This window comes from Phyllobates terribilis, unplaced genomic scaffold (genome assembly GCF_046119375.1).
Source record: "Phyllobates terribilis strain yellow unplaced genomic scaffold, ASM4611937v1 Scaffold_86__1_contigs__length_6382490, whole genome shotgun sequence".
NCBI classification, from domain to species: domain Eukaryota; kingdom Metazoa; phylum Chordata; class Amphibia; order Anura; family Dendrobatidae; genus Phyllobates; species Phyllobates terribilis.
In genome coordinates this window covers 101266-125493 of record NW_027362846.1, presented here as the reverse complement: position 1 = coordinate 125493, position 24228 = coordinate 101266, and the positions used below count along the sequence as shown (strand labels likewise).

General features: G+C 44.5%; 2 protein-coding genes across 4 annotated transcripts in view; both read right to left on the bottom strand.

Moving 5' to 3' along the window:
• Positions 1–8935: 8935 nt before the first annotated feature.
• LOC141197741 (uncharacterized) overlaps positions 8936–24228 on the bottom strand; it is a 35597-nt gene continuing 20304 nt past the window's right edge. For 2 of the 3 annotated variants that reach the window (XM_073662826.1, XM_073662827.1), the window contains one exon: positions 8936–13619. In XM_073662826.1, the coding sequence (XP_073518927.1) occupies positions 11506–13619 (2114 nt within the window). In that variant the 3' untranslated portion in view covers positions 8936–11505. Of the gene's footprint in view, positions 13620–16658; positions 16741–24228 lie in introns of those variants that run through there. The other variant, XM_073662828.1, reaches the window with a different exon arrangement.
• On the bottom strand, positions 17111–18262 carry LOC141197740 (gastrula zinc finger protein XlCGF66.1-like). The gene is made up of 3 exons (XM_073662825.1): positions 17644–18262; positions 17335–17514; positions 17111–17251 (listed from the first exon to the last, which is right to left on the bottom strand). Exons 1-3 carry the CDS (start codon positions 17875–17877, stop codon positions 17111–17113), a joined length of 555 nt encoding a protein of 184 aa, XP_073518926.1. The 5' UTR covers positions 17878–18262.

The following is a 24228-nucleotide window of genomic DNA, read 5'->3' as shown; positions in this document are numbered from 1 at the left end:
TTTGGTCTTGTATAAGTTAATTATTCTGTAAGGGGTGGAAACAGACAGAAACACCTTAATATGCGTGAAGCCTTCTGGATCTGACGTGTAAATACTAAATACCCTTCGGGTAATGAATTTCCGCAATGACCTGTTTTACATCTATTGATGAAATTCATACTGGTTTATTCCCAGCAGACATCTATATGGTGACATTCCAGGTTTTCTGAATTTATTTTGTGTTTTTCCGGTTATTATTTGCCGGTGTACTTATTTGCCTTTCTGTATATTGCGCTATCATCGCTGATTCATCTTCGCAGAACGCACATAAATGATGCAAATATCTTAAAGATTTTTCAGCAATGACTGAGTATTTCTATTGCAATGTTCTGCAGCTTATCTTCCATTTCTCATATATTTATTTTTGTCAGTTTTTTCGCAGTATAATTCAATTATTTTTTTTTCGTTGCTACAGATGGAAATTCCCGCTACATCCACAGCTTCACGATTCAGTTCTGCATCAGATATTTGTTTTTGTCAGCTTTATTATAATGTAATTACCTGTTTGTCGTTGATACAGATAGAAATGCTTGCTCCATCTATAGCCTCACGATCAGGTTCTCCATCAGACTCTATGCAGACGTCTCCCATTGCCATTGATCTGTTATACATCCAGCTCTTGGATATCATGGATTTGTACGCTCCATCTAATCTGATTCGCCATTACAATGCTCCACAGTAATCTGATTCGCCATTACAATGCTCCACAATAATCTGATTCGCCATTACAATGCTCCACAGTAATCTGATTCGCCATTACAATGCTCCACAGTAATCTGATTCGCCATTACAATGCTCCACAGTAATCTGATTCGCCATTACAATGCTCCACAGTAATCTGATTCGCCATTACAATGCTCCACAGTAATCTCACCAGTGTTCTGTACTTGTTCTTGTCTGTTTTACAATGATGCATCTATTTGCCTCCCGTTGATATGACAGATAATGCTCGGTATATCTGCGGCTCTATGATCCTTTGCCAGGATATTATACTTTGCACCAGATCAGATGCGGGTGGATTTCCTTGTAAATCTTCTACTATGTAATCAGTTTTGATTTGCATATTTTTTTCCCCTTTATATGTTCATTGTTATAGGTTTATAGTTTCTCCATATTGGTTATTGTGCATATTATTTTATATTATATTTTTACGTGTCAGATCGATAAGAACAATATTTCTATTCACAATTTAGACACTGATGCGTTTTATCTGTTTATTGGACATTGTTATTGCGACGCTCTATACTGAATCTATCATCCATCTCATGCATACATGTTCCTGTCCCTCTATAATCAGTATATCCTCCCACCTTCCGGTGCTATAGTTGATGGCATTTGTGATGTTCTAACCCTGTGATCTCACACCTGTACACTTAATCCCGGTGTTGTGTTCCTATATGGGATAATCCCCTGGCAGCTAACACCGGTGGTCTTCACACAAATGTCCTGCAATAAACAGTTTATATACAGAGGGGGATACGGATATGCATGAATAAGAGTATGAGGTCTAATTCTATCTTATTTTTCACCATCATGGTGTTTTGCATTTCTGGCTTGTTGTGTGACGCTTGCAATGATCATCTTGTCTGTATTTGATCTCGTTGCCTTCAATGTGAACTGTGGCTGGGATTTTCTTCACACCTTTTGCATGTCTAATTGATTTCTCATTTCGTGTCATGTGTCTCCATTGTGCCTGTATATATATATATATGACTTCATTGTCCTTTTCTCATCTGCTATAACTAAGGACACAACCCTAGCGCCAGAAGCGCATAAGAATTTTACATTTTTTTTTTTTTTTTTTAAATGATCCAATACATTTTTTTCATATTTTACCTGTTGGAGTGCTGATTTTCTCCTTTTCGTTTTCTTCATATGTCTGTGCTCACCAGCCGGACCGGCACCCTTCAGTGGACTATCTTCACCCTGTTTGGATTCTGCGTTGCAGCTCCCTAACCCTCCCTCCTGTTTCTTCACAATATTGTAACCCGTATGCTAGGCCTCGATGTTCCCCATACAAACTTGCTGTTAGAATTGTTGAGACGGGAGAAAAAGGTCTGAGGAACGCAGACCGGAACGGTCTGAAATATATAAAGAAGATCTGGTAAAATGTCCATTTTGATCACACTAATACGACCAAACCAGGACAAGGGTTTCAAGTTATAATTCATTCGATTTTTAACCATTTGTTCAAGGATGGGGGATATAATTTAAAAGATACAGATCATCCAAGTTCCCCAGAATTTGTATACCCAGGTACTTAATTGTGTCTTTTTGCCACTTAAAGGGAAAGTTAGAAATTAGTTATTGTGTCAGTTCAGGGTTAAAAGTTATGTTCATGGCTTCTGTTTTAGAGTAGTTGACTTTAAAATTGCTTACATGGCCGAGTTATTCGAATTCCTTTATTATAGAGAGAAATGAAATCATTGGGTTTGAAACATAGAGCAACAAGTCGTCTGCATGTAGAGCTAGTTTATAGTGATGTGAGCCTATAGTAACTCCACTAATATCTGGATTTATATGTAATGCTACCGCGAAATGTTCCATCACCAATGTGTATAGGAGAGGTGATAAGGGACACCCTTGTCTCGTCCCCTTTTTAATAGAAAATGTGTCAGATAGAAGGCCGTTTACCCTATCGATTTAGGGTCAGTGTATAATGATAGAATTTTAGATAACAAGAAAGAGTCCAACCTAATTTGTGGCAGGGTGCTCTTCAAGAAAGTCCAATGCACTGTGTCGAACACTTTTTTAGCGTAGGCAGAAACAAGGCACATTGGGAGCCCCTGTGTTTTTTGCATGTGAAATTAACGTTTTATTTTTATTATCACGAGCTTCTCTGCCCTTAATGAAGCCAACCTGATCGTTGCTGACAATTGAGGGTAGATAGTGGGAGAGCCGTGATGTAATCACTTTAGAGAATATTTTGACGTCTACATTATTTAATGATATTGGATGAATATTAGGGCAGGTATTTGGTTCTTTTCCAGGCTTTGATGAAACCATTATATGAACCTTAAGTGATTGGGGGGCAAAAGGGGGAGTCTTCTGAGATATTATTGAACACTGTGGCTAAAAATGGTAATAACTGGGGGGAAAACATCTTATAAAATCTATTATTGAATCCATCTGGCCCAGGGCTCTTCCCGATAGGGAATGATTTATTGGCCTGTCCTATCCGTTGTTCAGTGAAAGCTTTGTCTAGTATGTCCTGCTCAGGGGTCTGTAAGGAAGGAACGGCAGTGTCCATAATATATTTGTCATTTTTAGTTTCAAGAATATTAGGTGGCATGTCGTGGTATTGTCCATGAATATTATATAGAGAACTATAAAAGAAACTAAATGCTTCCGCTATGTCAGAGGGGTTATGAATTTCTGGCCCGGGTGCCCCTTTTATTTTGGATACGTATGTCCTTTACACGTGTGGATGTAACCTACTTGCCAATGAGCGACCACATTTATCTGTGAATTCCTACGAGTACCTTCACACGTGATCTCGGCATTTTGTATATGTTTGATCTAGTAAAGACCTTCCCTCCTTTCTTTTTTTCATTCAGATCATTTTTATTTAACAAAACAAAGAAAAACCAACATTTCTTTTTTTAAATAAACTTTGTGACAAAAAAAATAAAAAGAAAGAAAAACCAGTAAACAATACAAGAACCGGTTTACAATGATATAAATCCCAATATCGCTCTATAGTACAATGTTTGGAATAGTAATTTTACATTTGTACATAAATATCTGAATACTTCCTGACTGATTATTTTTTTCCCTATTGGGACATCAAAAGAAAAAGAATATATCTAAGAAGGGGCAATTGTGTGGACTGAGACAATTATTATTTTCTGACACCTTGAGTATAAGGATATAAATTCCTGGTTTACTGTAAGGAAATGGACAAACGATCCAGTATAGTATTTCTGTGAAGGTTCTTTGAAGCAATACCTGGGGTAATTACCATTGTTCCCATATGTGTATGGATTTCTTGAGAGCGTTCCTTTAATATAAGCTCCACTTTCCAAGCATAGAGTGCTATTTATCCTGGATTTTAGTTCTGTTATCGTTGGGGGAGAATTGTCTATCCAATGTAGGGCCATCAACTTTATGGCTGGGAATAATATTCCTGAGCCACCTATTGCCATATGGGAGTCTGGGTCTACGTCCTCTCCCAGGAGTCCTAGGATACAGATTTTAGGTTCCAACTGAAGTTGTATCCCAAATACAGATAGTACAAGAGCGATCACCCCCTTCCAGTAGTCGCCAATATTTACACATTTCCACGTCATATGCATCAGGTGGGCGTCCTTTTGACCACATCTAGGACATGTGTCATCCGTTTCTATTTCAATTTTAAATAAAGTACTTGGGGATCTATATACTCTATGAATGAGAAGAATTCGGGACAATCTGGGACAGATTCTGTGTCAAATCCAGTATTTCCCCCATTGCTCCTCAGATAACGGACCCACATCCTCCTCCCATTTTGTCTTAACTATCAATATTATCCAAATGTAGGGCCAGTAACTGCCTATAAATAAGGGATATTAGACCTTTTGTATCCACTGCTTTAGCAATGGTATCTATTGGGTGATGTCTATCAATCAGTATGACGTTTATTCTAGTATCCCTATCCTCCCACTCACTAATATTATTTAGTTTCTGTAGCTCTGGTAAGTTATAGTTGTGCCATAAAGGAGTATAGTTTGTGTACTTTCCAATCCCCAGAATATTTTTACCCCTATCCCACACCTTATATATTAACTTTAGTGTACGACATTTTAAGTAATTTTCTCGAGGAGGCCCTATATCTAGTACAGAGAATGGAAGCTTTCACTTGGTTCCTTCCATAAGTAAATGCCCTGAAATTACACAATATTTGCGAGTACCCCATCCATGAAACTACTTTAGCTCCCTTCTAGCGTTAAGCGGGTCTGCGTATACCTGGAGGGAAGCAGATCATTTATGTTGTTTGTCAAGGAGATCAATCCGCTCAAGCAGATGAGACTTTAGCTGTTCTCTCCTTTTTTTAGCTTTTATCTATGTTTTATTATTATCCCTCTGAGGACACATGTGAGTGCTTCCCCTATAAATGGTAAGGCAGTTTCATCATGCTCATATATTTGAAGGAGTCTATAGTCTCAAGAAGGTCTGAGACACAGAGTGAGTCTTTCAGTAGATTATCATTTAGGTTCCAACATCTGAAGCCTTGGTGGAGTCCGGCATAGTCAGAACTATAATACAACGGGAGATGCGTGTCTCTGTCTGATACCTTTATAGACTGCGCAAGCGCGACACGCCTGCGCAGTCTGGCTCCAGACAGAAGCAGGCATGGAGCCGTTACAGGTAAGAGGAGCGTATATGGTGCCAGAGATCACAGTTTGCGTAGACACTGAACGCATTCCGCGATCTCCGGCGCCGTACTTACATACTTACCTGACCGGGAGGAGCATTGCCGCGGAGCCTCTCTTCGCCGGAGACCGGGGCAGGAGTGAAGGTGTCGAATCAGCACATGCACATAGCGGTATTCGCAGTGTGTCTTCAGCAAAATGGCGCCAGACAGCGCGGTATGGGCATGCGCATACTCTGGCGCTGCACTCCTCCCCCAGCCTCCGGCAGAACAGAACACCGTAGCGCTGGAGCACAGAGAAGAAAGGTGAGATTAAGTGCTTATTTTATTGTATGTGTGCAGCGTGAAAGGGATGAGGGGTGCCATACATACCAGGATTGGGGGGTGATGGGGCCACACATATCAGGATTGGGGGATGAGGGGTACCAAGCATACCAGGATTGGGGGATGAGGGGTACCATGCATACCAGGATGAGGGGTACCACACATACCAGGATTGGGGGGGTGAGGGGTGCCATACATACCAGTATAGGGATGAGGAGTGCCATGCATACAAGGATTGGTGGGTGAGGGGTGCCATGCATACCACAATAGGGATGGGGTACCATGCATACCAGGATAGGGACGAGGGGTACCCTACATACCAGGATAGGAATGCGGGATACCATGCATACCAGGATAGGGACGAGGGGTACCATACATACCAGGATAGGAATGTGGGGTACCATGCATACCAGGATGAAGGGTACCATGCATACCAGAATAAGGATGAGGGGTACCATGCATACCAGTATAGGGATGAGGAGTGCCATGCATACAAGGATTGGTGGGTGAGGGGTGCCATACATACCAGTATAGGGATGAGGAGTGCCATGCATACAAGGATTGGTGGGTGAGGGGTGCCATGCATACCAGAATAGGGATGGGGTACCATGCATACCAGGATAGGGACGAGGGGTACCATACATACCAGGATAGGGATGGGGTACCATGCATACCAGGATAGGGACGAGGGGTACCCTACATACTAGGATAGGAATGCGGGATACCATGCATACCAGGATAGGGATGAGGGGTACTATACATACCAGGATAGGAATGTGGGGTACCATGCATACCAGGATGAAGGGTACCATGCATACCAGAATAAGGATGAGGGGTACCATGCATACCAGTATAGGGATGAGGGGTGTCATACATACCAGGATAGGGGATAGGGCGCCATGCATACCAGGATAGGGATGAGGGAGCCATATATACCATGATTGGGGATGAGGCGTGCCATGCATACCAGGATGAGGAATTGGGTGCCATGCATACCAGGTTTCTGGGATGAGGAGGCCATACATACCAGAATTGGGATGAGGGGTGCCATGTATACCAGGATGAGGGATGGGGTGTCATGCATACCAGGATAGGGATGAGGGGTACCCTACATATCAGGATAGGAATGCGGGGTACCATGCATACCAGGATAGGGATGAGGGGTACCATACATACCAGGATAGGGATGAGGGGTACCATACATACCAGGTTAGGAATGTGTTGTACCATGCATACCAGGATGAGGGGTACCATGCATACCAGAATAGCGATGAGGGGTACCATGCATACCAGTATAGGGATGAGGGGTGCCATACGCACTAGGATAGGGGATTGGGTGCCATATATACCAGTATTGGGGATGAGGCATGCATTGCATACCAGGATGAGCGATTGGGTGCCATGCATACCAGGTTTCTGAGATGAGGAGGCCATACATACCATAATTGGGATGAGGGGTGCCATGTATACCAGAATGAGGGATGGGGTGCCATGCATACCAGGACGAGTGGTACCATACATACCAGGATAGGGATGAGGGGTACCATGCATACCAGGATAGGAATGAGGGGCACCATGCATACCAGGAAGAGGGATGGGGTGCCATGCATACCAGGAAGAGGGATGGGGTGACATGCATACCAGGATTGGGGGATGAGTGGTGCCTTGCATACCAGGATGAGGGATTTTGTAACATACATACCAGGATTGGGATGAGGGGTGCAATGTATACCAGATTTGGAATGAGGGGTGCCATGCATACCAGGATTGGGGGATGAGGAGGCCATACATACCAGGATTGGGGGATGAGGGGTGCCATACATACCAGGATAGGGATGAGGGGTACCATTCATACCAGGATGAGGGGTACCATGCATACCAGGATGAGTGATGGGGTGCCATGCATACCAGGATTGGGGGATGAGTGATGCCATGCATACCAGGATGAGGGATTTGGTACCATACATATCAGGATTGGGATGAGGGGTGCAATGTACACCAGATTTGGAATGAGAGGTGCCATGCATACCAATATTGGGGATGAGGGGTGCCATGCATACCAGGATTGGGGATGAGGGGTGCCATGCATACCAGGATTGGGGGTGAGGGGTGCTATGCATAACAGGATTGGGAATGAGGGGTGCTATGCATAACAGGATTGGGAATGAGGGGTGTCATGCATACCAGGATGGGGATGAGGGGTGCCATGCATACCAGGATCGGGATGAGGGGTGCCATGCATACCGGGATAGGATGGTGGGGGCAGCAGAAATACCAGGAGGGGGGCAGCACATACCCGCATGGGAGACTATATACCAATAAAAATGCTCGCCACCCGGGCATAGAACGGGTTCAATAGCTAGTTACAATATACAGGAGCATGATCTGACCATACAGCAGTTCCTATCTGAGATGTAGGCTGCCATGTAAGCAAGTGATGGCTAATTAATGAAAAGTCTCTACGGCTATATTTATTGTGGAAAGGAGAATAATAGGTATAATCCTTTACGTCTGGATGTAGTATCCTCCATACATCAACCAGTTGAGACCAAAGCACAATTAGCAAAGCTTTTGTTTGTGTTTTAGATTGATGACACCAGCCCCGGGACGCGTCTAAAGAAGGAGCCAAGATAAAATTAGAGTCACCTCCAATGATGATAAGGTCCTCCGCAAAATATTTTAGTTTGTTTAAGTAATGACGGCATGTCTTAATTTGGTCACAATTAGGGAGATAAAAGTTTTCCAAAGTCAAAATTTTGGAGTAGATGGAGATCTTAACAAACACGAACCTCCTCTCCGTGTCAGACAGTGTTCCTACAATAGTATGCAGCAGTGATCTGTGGCGGCCTATACTCAGCACCTTAAGGCCCCGTCACACTAAGCGATGCAGCAGCGATCCCGACAACGATACGACCTGTCAGGGATCGTTGCTGCATCGCTAATACATCGCTGGTGAGCTGTCAAACAGGGAGGCTCACCAGCGATCAGGGGAGCAGCGATATCGTGGAAAGAATCGTTCCACGATGTCCTGCTCCCGTTACCAGCCTGCTGCAAGCAGGAGCAGGCTGGTAACTATGGTAAACATCGGGTTACTAAGTGCGCGTGTGCCCCTAGTAACCCGCTGTTTACCATGGATACCACTCTGCTACGGTGGCGGGAGCCTCCGCGCACCGTAGCAGAGTGGTATCCATGGTAAACAGCGGGTTACTAAGTGCGCGCGTGCCCCTAGTAACCCGATATTTACCATGGTTACCAGCCAGATCGTTGGTCCCGCTGGTCACACACAGCGATGTGTGCTGGCCAGCGGGAGGCCAACGACCAAAAAATGGTCCAGGACACTTTGCAGCGATCAGCGACCTCACAGCAGGGGCTTGATCGTTGCAAAGTGTCACACATAGCGACATCGCTGGTGAGGTCGCTGGTGAGTCACCAAAACCGTGACTCAGCAGCGATCTCGCTAGCGATATCGCTATGTGAGACGGGGGCTTTAGACTTCAAAACAGCATTTTTCTGGGACGCCAAGATGAATAATATCTATTAGTAATCTGAGGTACAGTATATGATCGCCTCTAAAGTGTGACTCCTGAAGAAATACAAAATGTACGTGCTGTTTATGCCTACGATAAAACACTTGAGCTCTTTTCTCTGGAACATTAAGTCCTGACATTCAATGAACAAGTTTTGAGTTGTGCCATATTATATGAAAAAAAGGGGGAATGGAATAGAGAAAGATTAAAAGAGGAAGTATTGACGGTAGATAGTAACGTCTACCTCTCAGTGTCTAAGAAGTATAGATTATGAATATATCAAAACACCAGGAAATTGCGAAACAAGCAGATCCCAATGCAAGTCCCTAACTGGGGGTTGTCTTTACAGGCGCAAGTCAAACTTTCAGTTCTAGGGTTCCTATTAGGGGGAACCATGGAATATAAAGCAAGTAATGTAATACAAAATTTGAACATCCAAAAAGGAGAGAGAGAGATGTAGTAGAGATAATGCTGATGTATAAAAAACATCGCCCTCAATAAATAACGGCCAAAGATATAGCTGTTATTGCAAAATACTGTATCTTTATTAAACAAAGTACAACATGTAATATATAACAGTAAAAAACAAATACTGTGTTTTTTATACATCAGCATTATCTCTACTACATCTCTCTCTCTCCTTTTTGGATGTTCAAATTTTGATTGCGAGCTCTTCTTATAGGTTTATAAAGTAATGTAATACAGCCTGATATTACAGTAGTATCATGTGAACTCAACTTATATGCTGGTCTAAGATCTTATATGAACTTAGACATTTAGATATATCTAATTACATGCTTAAAGAAATAAGTAAGCATCTGCAAACTGTCTCTCATCAGGGAAGACAAGATTCATTTCTGGAGCTCATAAGATTGGCAGGTTCCTCTCCCATCTGGCTGCATCACCATCAAGTTCCTGATCCATTGAATGCCTTCTGCGATGTGCTGGAACTCTCTGTGGCAATGGTGGAGCAGGTGGCCAGTCAGGTATATGGAATGTCCAGGGCATCACAAATAGGTCTCATGTTGCTTGGATCTTTGAAAATATACAGCTGGAATGGGTACCCCCAGGAGTACATCAGGCCATTTTCCCGGATGGCATCAAGTAGTGGTTTCAATACCTTTCTTTTAGCAAGTGTCATTCAGGATAGATATGTGAGCAATTATATGCATTTCCATTGAAATCACCAGGACCCAACTCCTCTGCTTTCCTCACAATGGCCTCTTTTACATTGAAAAAATGTATGCGACCGATAATGTCCCTTGGATGCTCAGGATCTGGGCCATGATTGCCTATTGTACGGTGCGCCTTTTTCAATCTCCACCTCCTTATCAATAGGATCACCAAGGATATTATTGAATAATGATCGCAGTGTAAGCATAATCACTTGTGAGGGGACGTATTTCAGTATTGTATGTGGTCTCCAGCCTCTGAATATATTACTCCATATCTTCTTTAGTAGGGATAGACGCAATCTGATATACAAATAAGTTATGTTGTTCCCCATATCAGAATAACCTGTGGCTGGGGGGTAAATGTCCCTGTGAAGCATGCGCTGCTCAGTATGTGCTTTGGTGAGAGTACATGGAGATTTGTGGAGCTGTTTTCTTGTGAGGCCTACATTGAGAGAAGTTGGTGCAGGACTGACAGGCTGGAGCTGTCTGGCATCATGAGGGTTAAGACTGCTTCTTTTTCCACGCTGAGGTGAGGCAGTAATGGCTCCAGAGCAGGAAGATAAGACCTTCCATAAGAAACGCTGAATACCAGACATGCGGACAGAGGTGGAGGACCTCAGATTAACCTCTGATCTCTTCTTTCTTTCCCATATCGAAAGTCATGTTTGAGGCTGTAAATTGCTTATAATTCCCACAAGAACACGGTCTGAAGAGAGTGCTTTCAGTGTGTGCATTCTCTTGGTGCTATGTCCAGGCCATGTCCTTGCTGTTGATGTTCAATACGTCTAAAGATGGCGTTGAATGGGAGCAGGATTGTGTGATGTAACAATCTTGTGTGATGTAACAATCTTGTGTGATCCTTACGGAAACGCGAGTTGTGACACCAATGGAACGGCGCCAGAACAGGAAGTGCGTATGAGTGTTTTTATTTTAACAAGGCCAAAGATGAGGAATGAGAAGGAGTTGTCCTAGTAGTGGACAACCCCTTTATGAAGATACAATTTTCGGTTAAAAATGAAAAAGGCTTCTCCCCTGTGTGACTTCTCTGAAGTTTGTTAAGAGTTTATTTCCGTGTAAAACATTTCCCACATTAAGAACATGAAAATGGCTTCTCGTCTGTGTGAGTTCTCTGGTGACTAAATAGTGATGATTTCTTCACAAAACATTTCCCACATTCTGAACAGGAAAAAGGCTTCTCCCCTGTGTGAGTTCTCTGGTGCTTAACCAAATCTGATTTATCTTTAAAACATTTGCCACATTCTGAACAGGAAAAAGGCTTCTCCCCTGTGTGAGTTCTCTTGTGCTTAACCAAATCTGATTTCCAGCTAAAACATTTTCCACATTCTGAACAGGAAAAAGGCTTCTCCCCTGTGTGAGTTCTCTGGTGATTAACCAAAACTGATTGCTGGATAAAACATTTCCCACATTCTGAACAGGAAAAAGGTTTCTCCCCTGTGTGAATTCTCTTGTGCTTAACCAAAATTGATTTCCAGCTAAAACATTTCCCACATTCTGAACAGGAAAAAGGTTTCTCCCCTGTGTGGGTTCTCTGGTGCTTAACCAAAATTGATTTCAAGCTAAAACATTTTCCACATTCTGAACAGAAAAAAGGCTTCTCCCCTGTGTGAGTCCTCTGGTGTATAACCAAATCTGTTTTCCGGCTAAAACATTTTCCACATTCTGAACAGGAAAAAGGCATCTCCCCTGTGTGAATTCTCTGGTGCTTAACCAAATCTGATTTATCTTTAAAACATTTGCCACATTCTGAACAGGAAAAAGGCTTCTCCCCTGTGTGAGTTCTCTTGTGCTTAACCAAATCTGATTTCCAGACAAAACATTTTCCACATTCTGAACAGGAAAAAGGCTTCTCCTCTGTGTGAGTTCTCTTGTGCGTAACCAAAACTGATTTCTGGATAAAACATTTCCCACATTCTGAACAGGAAAAAGGTTTCTCCCCTGTGTGAATTCTCTTGTGCTTAACCAAAATTGATTTCCAGCTAAAACATTTCCCACATTCTGAACAGGAAAAAGGTTTCTCCCCTGTGTGGGTTCTCTGGTGCTTAACCAAAATTGATTTCAAGCTAAAACATTTTCCACATTCTGAACAGAAAAAAGGCTTCTCCCCTGTGTGAGTCCTCTGGTGTATAACCAAATCTGTTTTCAAGCTAAAACATTTTCCACATTCTGAACAGGAAAAAGGCATCTCCCCTGTGTGAATTCTCTGGTGCTTAACCAAACCTGATTTCCAGCTAAAACATTCTCCACATTCTGAACAGGAAAAAGGCTTCTCCCCTGTGTGAATTCTCTGGTGCTTAACCAAATCTGATTTCCAGCTAAAACATTTTCCACATTCTGAACAGGCAAAAGGCTTCTCCCCTGTGTGAGTTCTCTGGTGATTAACCAAATCTGATTTCTGGTTAAAACATTTCCCACATTCTGAACAGGAAAAAGGCTTCTCCCCTGTGTGATTTCTCTTGTGCCCAACCAAATCTGATTTCCGTCTAAAACATTTTCCACATTCTGAACAGGAAAAAGGCTTCTCCCCTGTGTGAGTTCTCTGATGTCTGATAAAACTTGATTTTGCGGTAAAACATTTTCCACATTCTGAACAGGAAAAAGGCTTCTCCCCTGTGTGAGTTCTCTGATGTCTCATAAAATTTGATTTCAATGTAAAACATTTCCCACATTCTGAGCATGAAAAAGGCTTCTCCCCTGTGTGAGTTCTCTGATGTTTGATAAGAGTTGATTTCTCTGTAAAACATTTTCCACTTTCTGAACAAGAAAATGGCTTCTCCTCTGTGTGACTTCTCTGGTGATTAACAAGATCTGATTTCTGTTTAAAAAATTTCCCACACTTGAAACAAAAAAATGTATTCTCTGCTGTGTGAATGCTTTGATCTTTAAGAAAAGACTTTTCGAGGGAAAAACTATTTCCATATTCTGAACATGAAAATGGCTTTTTTGCTTTAGGAGCAATTTGTTTTTTAATGCTTATTTTGTGACTCTGATTTTCCTTAGTAGTTGGTAATGAATCAGAAGACAGGACCTGTTTCAAATGATCAGATGACAGATCTTTCCTGTGAAGGGATGATGGTATATCTGGAGTAATGGCATTCACTTCAGTTGTATCCTGTGGGATCTCAAGATCGTCTGATTTAAAAATTGAAGATGTCAGCTGTCCCTCTGATCTCCTGGCACAGTCATCTGTCAAGAATAAAACCAATTATTATTTATGAATAACATATCCTTAAAATTTATATTGTTGAATATTTCTACTTAAACTCTCCGTAAAAATGTACTTTATGTAAAAGTATCATTATTTACCAAGAAAACATCACAGAAAAATCAGCCTTACCAACACCAAATCAGATAACAAATGCATTAGCATTTTAGTGTTGGTTGGGTGTACTGGTGTCTGTCCATGTGGGGTGCACTTATATAGTGCTGGGCAGCCCTCCTGTTCTAATAGTATGGACATCATCAGTATCCTAAGCCAGACACTGTGCATCACACCTACCTGTGTGACTGGCGTCCTATGCAAGCTTCATCTGTGTGCATCTTTAATACTAGGCAACCACCCCCTCCATGAATTGGTAGGTTTGTGAGTGGTTGCTCCATCAGTAATTTGCACCTGCGCTGCCCCCACCTTTATCATGGGGGTCTGCGGCATCCTGCTACTGCATTTGTTATATGATTTGGTGTTGGTAAGGCTGTATCTTTTTCTGTGATTTTTTTTTATTTTGCCCTATGTTAGCCGTCATTATTCATCAAGACAATAACAGTTCACAGTCTAATAGAAAACCTCATAGGATGAACCAGTGGAGCGTGGTGTTCAATTGTTTATTCATTCTGCCTCCCAAATATGGAATAAAAAGCCACCAAACAATGTTATGTAGGTGAAATAATACCAATAAAAACTTCTACTCATCTCACAAAAAACAAGTCCCCACTCAGGTCCATCATCTGTCAATGGAAAACCAGAGGTTTCCACATTATTAGTGGCTCAAAGGCTTTTGAAAAGCAACATGGCTTCCATAAACCAGTCCGGTAATATCCACTCTCCCAAAGTCAAATCTCCCCCTCGCTTCTGAGCCTTGCAGTGCGCCCAAACCACACTCAGCATCCATGTATTTGACATTACTATAGTGAGAAGAACCCACTTAATTGATGGTGTGTGTCTCCTGGAGCACAATCTGGACACTATGTGTTGGGTAATGAAATTATATATTTGTAATTTTCACTCTCCATCATCCACTGCGTGCTAATTTCCGGAAAGCGCCTGTGGAGTCAAAATAGTCACTACTCCTATAGATTATTTCACTGAGGGTTATAATTTCCAAAATGGAGTCACTTTATGGGGATTTCTACTGCTCTGGTTTTCTGCAATTTGGTCACATTAGGGCTTCTGCAAATGGTGGGTCCCATCTCCTCTGGGATCTGCTCCTGCGACGTCTGCTTCTCTCACCAAGAGCCGTCTTATTCATCCGGCAGGCGGCGCTGGTGATGGAGGAGACGTCAGAATCAGAAGCTCTGGGCGGCGCAGGCTCTGTCCAGCCACTAAGATTAGGGTGCCTGGGACCAGTAGTACCATCCAGTCTGGCAGTATGGGTGTGTGTGCTGTCCAGCTGGAGTAATCTGCTCCCTGCTTCAGCCAACTGGAAAGCACCGCACCCTACTAAAGCTGGAAGCATATTGCTGGAAGCTGCCAGATACAGCCTTGTTCTCCTCTGGTTCAGTCCTCTGTGCTCAGCTCACGGCTTGTGTATTTGTGTCCTGTTGTGACCTCGGCCCGTTTACTGACTACTTTTGTATGATTTTGTATTTTCTCTGACCTCCATGTTCTGACCCGGCTATCTGACTATTTTTCTTGCCATCTCACACCACAGAACAGCAAGTAGCACTGTGGCCCAATCTTAGGGGGTCTCTGTCTAAGTCCAAACACATGTAGAGGGGTTAAAGGATGATGAGCAAGGCAAACCCTGGGATCTGGAAAATGGAGTAGATAGTGCCAAGCCTGTTTGTGGTGGCCATCTTTTGAGCTGCCAGGTGACAATGAACAGTGTCCCCAATACATTGTATCTGCACACTATCCCAGCAAAATCTGCATTCAAATAGCTAAATGTCGCTCCTTCCCTTCTTAACCTTCCATGTGCCCAGACAGTAGTGTACAACCATATATAGGGGATTGTCAGATTCAAGAGAAGTTGGAAAATAATTTGTAAGGTCCATTTGTTTCCTATTATCCTTTGTGAAGAATTCCAAAGTTATCACCACATAAAGTGACATCTGTCAGATTTTAAAAATGGGTCCAGATAGGAACACAAAACTGGCTGCAGGAAGGGGTTAAATCAGAGTATTTTGGGCACTAACTACTGTAGTCAAAACTGTGAGTATAGACAATAACACATCTACTGAAATGATCAAACTCAACAGTCTCCATCAGTGAGTAGTGAGTAACTAGTGGTGAAACCTCTCTGTGGTAATTAGAGTAGGGGGCTCGGTGGCTCTTGGCAATCTAAACCATCGTAAGGACCAATATTTTCTGTCAGATGAGTTTCAAGAAGAAATATCAAATGTTCAAAGAGAACTTTTTATAATAGTGCAGAGATGAGGCGTCTTAAATTTAGCTTAGAGATATATCATGACACAGGTGTAATGCTATTTTTGTTTAGTTTATCACAATTCTGTTTGAAGTTAGTCAGTTTTAAAAGAAATTGAAAAGTCAGAATAAAGGGAGACTCTGCTGTTATTGTACAGAAATTCACACTTGGCCCTCACTGCACATTTAATGTTGTCGATCATAAAAGTGAAGTTTGGCCAGAAAGACTGGACCTGGTCTTGTAGGGACCATATGAGCACATTCAGCAGCACAGAATGGAGAGAAGGTAGATTCATCCAATAAGATATCAGGGCCCTAGCAAGCTAACAGCATCATTACCCTCCGCTTTCGTCATAATATTTTTCTTCAAGTGATTTTCTGGCTTTGTGATTTACAGATCTGGGCAGGTAACGTCTCCTAATCACAGGGAGTAGGTGGATCCTCCAGGTTGTAAGTTCTATGGAAAAGGGTTGCAATGCCCAAAATCATTTGAATATTTTTGGATGGAGGAGAATGTTGTGGTCTAGAGGCAAAATGGTGATCACACGATTGTGATACGGCTGGACTACACCACCGATAAAGCAGCCACAGCCGGTGACTGAGAAGAATCTGTGACGTCTCAGCATTTAGTGGTTACTACTCACCTGGGTAGTCAAATGTAGGAATCTCCTCTTTACATCGCTCATCACCCCTCACATATGTCTCTGTAGTATTAATATGGGTCAGATCTTCACCCTGAAACAAATATTGTAAAAGTCACAAACAGATGAGAAGTCTCATCTTTGATCAGCTCTAATCCTGCCATCTCCACCGTTCTCATTACACAAGTAGAAAACATATAATACTGGTGGATAAAACAAGACTGAACACAAGACCTTCACAGTCGTCTACACATCATAGGGGAGATCTCATGACACCTTCTCTCCATCTACCTGATGATCCTGAGGAACATTGGGATCTTCTTGTTTACAGTCCTGTGGAAGAAGAGGACGGGGACATCTCTCTGGTGTTGTCCTCTTACTGGATAGATCTGGAGGAAACACATACAGGGACTGAATTCATTCTTTACATACAGATAATTATAGGCCGTGTGTATTTAGTCCTGTCTATTACCTGGTGATGTGAGGGGCTGGGGAACCTCCATCATGACGTCTTTGTACAAATCTTTGTGTCCTTCTAAATACTCCCACTCCTCCATGGAGAAATAGGCAGTGACATCCTGACATCTTATAGGAACCTGACACATACAATGATACAGTCATCCCCCCGATCCCTTCATAGCATTACTGTATAATGTCCCAGCATTCCCAGCAGTGTCACCTCTCCAGTCAGCAGCTCAATCATCTTGTAGGTGAGTTCTACGATCTTCTGGTCATTGATGTCCTCATGTATGAAGGGGTGAGATGGAGGCCCTGTGATTGGGCTCAGGGGTCTTTCCCATCCCTCAGACACATGGACCTGACAGCGCTCACTAGAGGTCTTCTTCACTACTGTGTAATCCTGGTTATGGAGAGACGTATAAATAAATCTCACTACAGACATTTCCAGAGTCCTCACCTCTCCAGTTCTGTCCATCTGTTATTCCCATAGATAAGAATGATGTAATGTGATGTCATCAGAATCTCTCACCTCTCCAGTAAGACGGAAGAGGATTTCTAGGGTGAGGTGTAATATCCTCTCTGCCATCTTGTCTCTATTCATATCCATCTTTGATGGGTCCATAAGGGAAATTCTCTTAAATAGAAGATCTTCACTGAGATGATCTGATATTGTACGGACCTGAATGAGAAGATGATGAGCTGATGTAACATCATAAAAATCCTGGGTAATAATACAATTACTGGAGATAATAAGGGGAAACATATGAGGACATATATTATTTTACAGTATTTAGTTTTCTTCTTTACATCTAGTAATAAAACCTATATATTTTAGGCCACAGACAGCAAGCAGTTCCTTCCTTGGAGTCTGTAGCTGAACACGTTTCTCAAAGACTCATCTTCCATAAAGCTAATTCTCGTCTTATTTACCGACACTGCAATCGGCATTAGCAATACTGCAGGAGATATTCATTACACGTGACATGAGAAATAACTACTTCATGAAGAGGACAACATCTTCATCTTCTACTACGGCTCTTGAAACATATTTAGCCAGAGTTCATCACTGACTACATCTCCACCGGCCGTCTATATGAATGTTTCCAGTCTTCCCTAGACTGTAATCTTCTATCAAGTTAGATCTCATGTCTTAACAGAAAAAAGGCATCTCCCCTGTGTGAGTTCTCTTGTGCTCAACCAAACCTGATTTCCGGCTAAAACATTTCCCACATTCTGAACAAGAATAAGGCTTCTCCCCTGTGTGAGTTCTCTGATGTCTGATAAAACTTGATTTCTCTGTAAAACATTTTCCACTTTCAGAACAAGAAAATGGCTTCTCCTCTGTGTGACTTCTCTGGTGATTAACAAGATTTGATTTCTGGTTAAAAAATTTCCCACACTTGAAACAAAAAAATCTATTCTCTGCTGTGTGAATGCTTTGATATTTAAGAAAAAACTTTTCGAGGGAAAAACTATTTCCATATTCTGAACGTGAAAATGGCTTCTTTGGTTTAGGAGCAGTTTGTTCTTTAATGCTTATTTTGTGACTTTGATTTTCCTTAGTAGTCGGTAATGAATCAGAAGACAGAACCTGTTTCAAATGATCAGATGACAGATCTTTGCAGTGAAGGGATGATGGTATATCTGGAGTAATGGCATTCACTTCAATTGTATCTTGTGTGATCTCAAGATCATCTGATTTAAAAATTGAAGATGTCAGCTGTCCCTCTGATCTCCTAGTACAGTCATCTGCCAAGAATAAAACCAATAATTATTTATGAGTAACATATCCTTAAAATTTATATTGTTGAATATTTTTACTTAAACTCTCCGTAAAAATGTACTTTATGTAAAAAAGAGATTTTTGTGTACTCACCGTAAAATCTCTTTCTCTTAGCCTCTAATTGGGGGACACAGGACCTTGGGTGTTATGCTGCTGTCCACTATGCATAATCTGAAAAAGATTAAGCGTGGCTCCTCCTCTGCAGTATACACCCCTGGACGGCATCAGCCTTCTCCAGTTTGTGCAAAAGCAGTAGGAGGAACGTAACATGGATAACATAACCATGCCTATAAGAAGGCAACTATGTACGAGCTCAAAGGAAAAACAATATGAGAACTCAACATAACAACGGCCCAGAACGGACAACAGGGTGGGAGCTGTGTCCCCCAATTAGAGGCTAAGACAAAGAGATTTTACGGTAAGTACACAAAAATCTCCTTTACTCTGTTGCCTCATTGGGGGACACAGGAGCTTGGGACGTCCCAAAGCAATCCCTGGGTGGGAAGCAATGGACGAATATTGTGTAGACGGTCGCCGCCTGCAGAACCCTGTAGTGTTTGTTAAACATGTGTAGGCTAGTCCAGGTGGCTGCCTTACACACTTGTTGTGCTGAAGCCTGGTGCCAAATGGCCCAGGAGGCCCCTACCGCACGTGTGCCATAATACCAGCTGGAAGAGGAAAATTTTTGAGGCGGTAGGCCTCTTGTATGGTGGATTTGATCCACCTGCCAAGGGTAGCTTTGGAAGCTGGCAGACCATTGCTGCCGCCTTCCAGAAGAAGGAAAAGAGAATCAGACTTCCAGAAGGGCGCAGTCCTAGACACATAGATACGCAATGCCCTGACAAGGTCAAGCGTATGCAGAGCCTTCTCCACTCTATGAACCGGGACCGGACAGAAGGATGGCAGTGAAATTTCCTCATTGAGGTGGAAGTTGGACACAACCTTTGGGAGGAAGGATGGGACCGTACGGAGGACTACCTTGTCCTGGTGAAAAGCCAGGGAGGGCGTCTGCAGGAGAGTGCTGTCAGTTCAGACACCCTGCGTAGCGAGGTGATTGCCACCAGGAAAACCACTTTCTGGGATAGAAGGCGGAGTGGGACTTCCCTAAGGGGTTCAAAGGGTGTTTCCTGCAATGCTGTCAGCACCAGGTTGAGGTCCCACGTTTCTAGTGGTCGTCTGTAGGGGGGAACCAATCAGGAAACCCCCAGAAGAAATGTCCTTACTTGCGGCTTGTTAGCGATGCACCTCTGAAAAAGCACTGAGAGAGCTGACACCTGGCTCTTAAGGGAGGCCAGGGACAGTCTGGCCTCCAGACCCGATTGGAGAAACCCAAGTACCCTGGGGAGGGAATAAGGGAATGGGATCTGGCCACTAGAGATTCGCACCAGGTAAAGAAGGCTTTCCAGGTACAGTAATAAATCTTAGCAGAGGTTGGCTTCCGTGCCCTGAACATGGTTCCAATGACGTCCGGCGAGAACCCTGACTGGGTTAGAACCCAGGTCTCAATGGCCACGCCGTCAAATTGAGGGCCCCTGAGTTCTGGTGGTAGAACGGGCCTTGTGACAGAAGATCGGGGTGGTCGGGGAGACGCCAGGGGACATCTGCTGTGAGCTGTACAATGTCAGTGTACCATGTACGTCTGAGCCAGTCCGGTGTGATTCGGATGGTTGGAACTCCCTTTTACTTGATCTTCCTCACCACTCTGGATATCAGGGGAAGAGGTGGAAAAATGTACAGGAACTGGAACTGGGTCCAGTCCTGAACCAGGGCGTCCGCTCCTAGCGCCTGCGGGTCGTGTGTTCTGGCCATGAAGTATGAAGTTGGAGACCTTGGCATTGAAGTGGGATGCCATTAGGTCCACGTCCGGAGTCCCCCAGCGATGGCAGATCTGTCAAAAAACTTCGGGATGGAGAGACCACTCTCCCGAGTCCATTCCTTGCCGGCTGAGGAAGTCTGCTTCCCAGTTGTCCACACCCGGAATGTGGACCGCAGAGAGAACTGAACCTGTGTCTTCCACCCAGTGGAGAATGTGTGTCACTTCTCGCATCGCCTGGGCACTGCGGGTCCCCCCTTGGTGATTCACATATGCCACAGCCGTGCCGTTGTCCGACTGTATTCTGATGTGAGAGGCTGCCAGTAAGTGATGGAAGGCTCTCAATGCCAGGAGGATGGCACGAATTTCCAAGATGTTGATGGGCATGGTCGCTTCCACTGTGGACTACTTGCCCTGTGCTCTGTGGTGTAGGAGTACCGCACCCCAACCCGTCAGGCTCGCGTCGGTGGTCAGAACCTTCCATTGACCAGTGAGAAAGGATTTCCCCTTTGTTAGTGAGGTTGGGTTGAGCCACCAGTGGAGGGACCTCTTGGTTGACGACGTCAGCTGGAACTCCCTGTCAAGAGAAAGAGGGTTCCTGTCCCATGACTTGAGGATGGCTAGTTGGAGAGGCCTGAGGTGAAGCTGGGCAAATGGGACCGCTTCTATTGCCGCCACCATCCTGCTAAGGACTCTCATGGCAAACCGGAGAGATCAAGGGGGTTTGCTGAGGAGGGTGCGAACTCCTAGACAGAGAGGCAGTGCCTTGTCCTTAGGAAGGAGCACTAGACCCCTGAAGGTGTTGAATAGCATTCCCAGGAAGGTCAGAGACTGACTCGGGGTTGGTGATGACTTTTGTAGGTTGACTAACCAGCCCAGGCGACTCAGAGTGTCCATTGTGATTGAGACGCTGAGCTCGCAGTCCTTGAAGGTGGAAGCCTTGATAAGGAGATCGTCCAGGTATGGAATGACTACTATGCCTCTGGAGTGCAGGACGTCCATGGTGGCTGCCATGACTTTGGTAAACACTATGGGAGCCGTGGCGAGTCCGAACGGGAGAGCCACGAACTGGTAGTGGTCCTGGTCGATTGCAAACTTGAGAACTCTCTGATGGGCAGGCGCAATTGGTATATGCAGGTATGCGTCTTGTATGTCTATGGAAGCGAGAAATTCTCCCTTTTCCATAGACGCAATGATGGACCGAAGGGACTTCATGCGGAAGTGACGTACCCGTACATATTTGTTGAGCTGCTTTAGGTTCAGTATGGGCCGTACACCGCCTCCTTTATTGGGGACTACGAATAAATTGGAGTAGAACCCTCGGAAGCGCTCGGCCGCGGGGACTGGTACTATGACTCCTGCTTGAAGAAGAGAGAAGACCGCTTGGCGGAAGGCACGAGCCTTGTGTGGCGGTTTTGGGGGAACAGAAATAAAGAGTCTGTTTGGTGGGTTGGAAGTGAACTCTATCTTGTATCCCGAAGACACTAGTTCCCTGACCCACCTGTCTTCTGTAATAGGCAGCCATACTTGATGAAAGAGCAAAAGTCAGCCACCTACAGGTGGGGTGTCTTTCGGAGTCAGTGAGTCATGATGAGAAGGTCTGAGGTTTTCCTCCTTTGGACTTTGACTGGCCTGCTTTTGACTGCCAGGTCTTGTCCGACTTTTGCGTCAGCCGCGAGTTGTCCCTGCGTGGGAGGCGGTTGCTATTTTGTGCTGGCCGTGAGGCGGACCAGCCAGAAGAGTTCCGAAAGGATCGGAATCAAGTTTGGTTATGCTTATTGTAAGTGCGTTTGGGTTTCAGTTGGGGGAGGAGAGGTACTCTTACCCCTGGTGGCATTGGATATCATCGTGTCCAACTGTTCACCAAAAAGTCGACCACTGCAGTACGGGAGGTGCGTAAAGGACTTCTTTGAGGCTGCGTCTGCTTTCCATTCCCGCAGCCAGAGGATACGCCGAATCGTGATGTCGTTTGATGCTATCCCCGCTGCACCCCTTGCATAATCCAGAGCTGCATGAAGCATGTAATCAGCTACAACTGCTATTTGAACCGCTTGGTCCGACAGCTCAGGAACAGATACTTGGAGGCCAGCTTGTAAATTTTGGGCCCAAGCCAGGATGGCCTTGGCAACCCAAACTGAAGCGAACGCGGGAGCCAGGGAGGCCCCTGCAGCCTCGAAAATTGAACGAGCCATGCGTTCTACCTGCCGGTCTGCTGCGTCCCTGAGGATTGAGCTATCTGGCAGTGAAAGGAGTGACTGTGCTGCTAGCCTAGAGACTGGGGGATCCACTTTGGGTGGATCTGTCCATTCCTTGGTGGTCTCCTGTGGGAAGGGGTACCGCGCTTCCAGATATTTCCGATTGGTAAACTTCTTCTCAGGCTGTGAGAACTGCTTTTTAAGGATCGACTTAAGCTCTGGGTGGTCAAAGAAGACCTTAGGCGGCTTCAGAACTCCTTCAAAGGAAATCTTGTGTTGTGGTGCCTCCAGGGGCGGATCAGAAATGTCCAGCACCTGATGGATGGACGAGATTACGTCCTCAACTAGCACTCTATTGCTAGGGGGAATTGGGATCAGGGACCCTTCAGTTTCCTTGTCTGAGTCGGAATCACAGATGCCTTCTGAATCCTGTGTATCGCTAAGGCGTCTCATGCTGGGTGAACCGGGGTGGAGGCCTTCTCTGGTCAGGGATCGCTGCGGAGAACTGTATTGTTTGTCCCTGGTAGGGGACGGTCTAGATGATCTGGAACTACGGTATGTCTCCCTAGAAGGGGATGACTGTGTGCTATGGGATGACGCAGATGAACATGACCTGTGGGTCCGCTTGCGTCCTGACCTGGATGTGCCTGGGTCGACATGTCCCTGAGTCGAGCTTTCCCTTTGCTGGGTAAAGTTCATAGCCGAGGCATGACTCTGCAGAGCCTGAAGCAATGTGGAAGTTAGGTTATCTATAGACTGTGTCATAGATTGCGACATCTGAGTGACCCATTCCAGCGTGGCATTAGACACCGAAGCATTGGAAGGGGCTTCTTGGGGCTCTGGCACAGTAGTCTGGATGCAGTCCTGGCAGTGCGGATACATGCTGCCGCTGGGTAGAGTATTGCTGCAGGCTGTACAGAGTGCATAATAGCAGTCCTGCCTGGTTCTCTTGGACCTTGACCCCGGCATAGTGCACTGGGGTGGCTATGCAGAGGGCCCTACAGGTCAGGCTATGCAGAGGAGCCTATAAGGAATAATGGATTCACAGTCGAGGAAGAACTCCAGCTGTGATCTTATCCCACCAGTGTGCCCTTAGGTCCAGAGCCAAAGATCCGCAGTCCTGTGCCCCCCAGAGACTGGCTGTGTCCCTTATTCTGCAGCAGATAATGGCCGCTGGAGTAAAGTTAAGAAAGAAGGGGGGCGGAGAGCTGAAAGGGCGGCAGAACTGTGTAAAATCGCGCCCTTTCAGTCTCGATCTGCCCCCTCTATGACACTGTAAAGTGTAATATTTGTCATTTGGGGGGCGGGCCGGGGAGAGGAGGT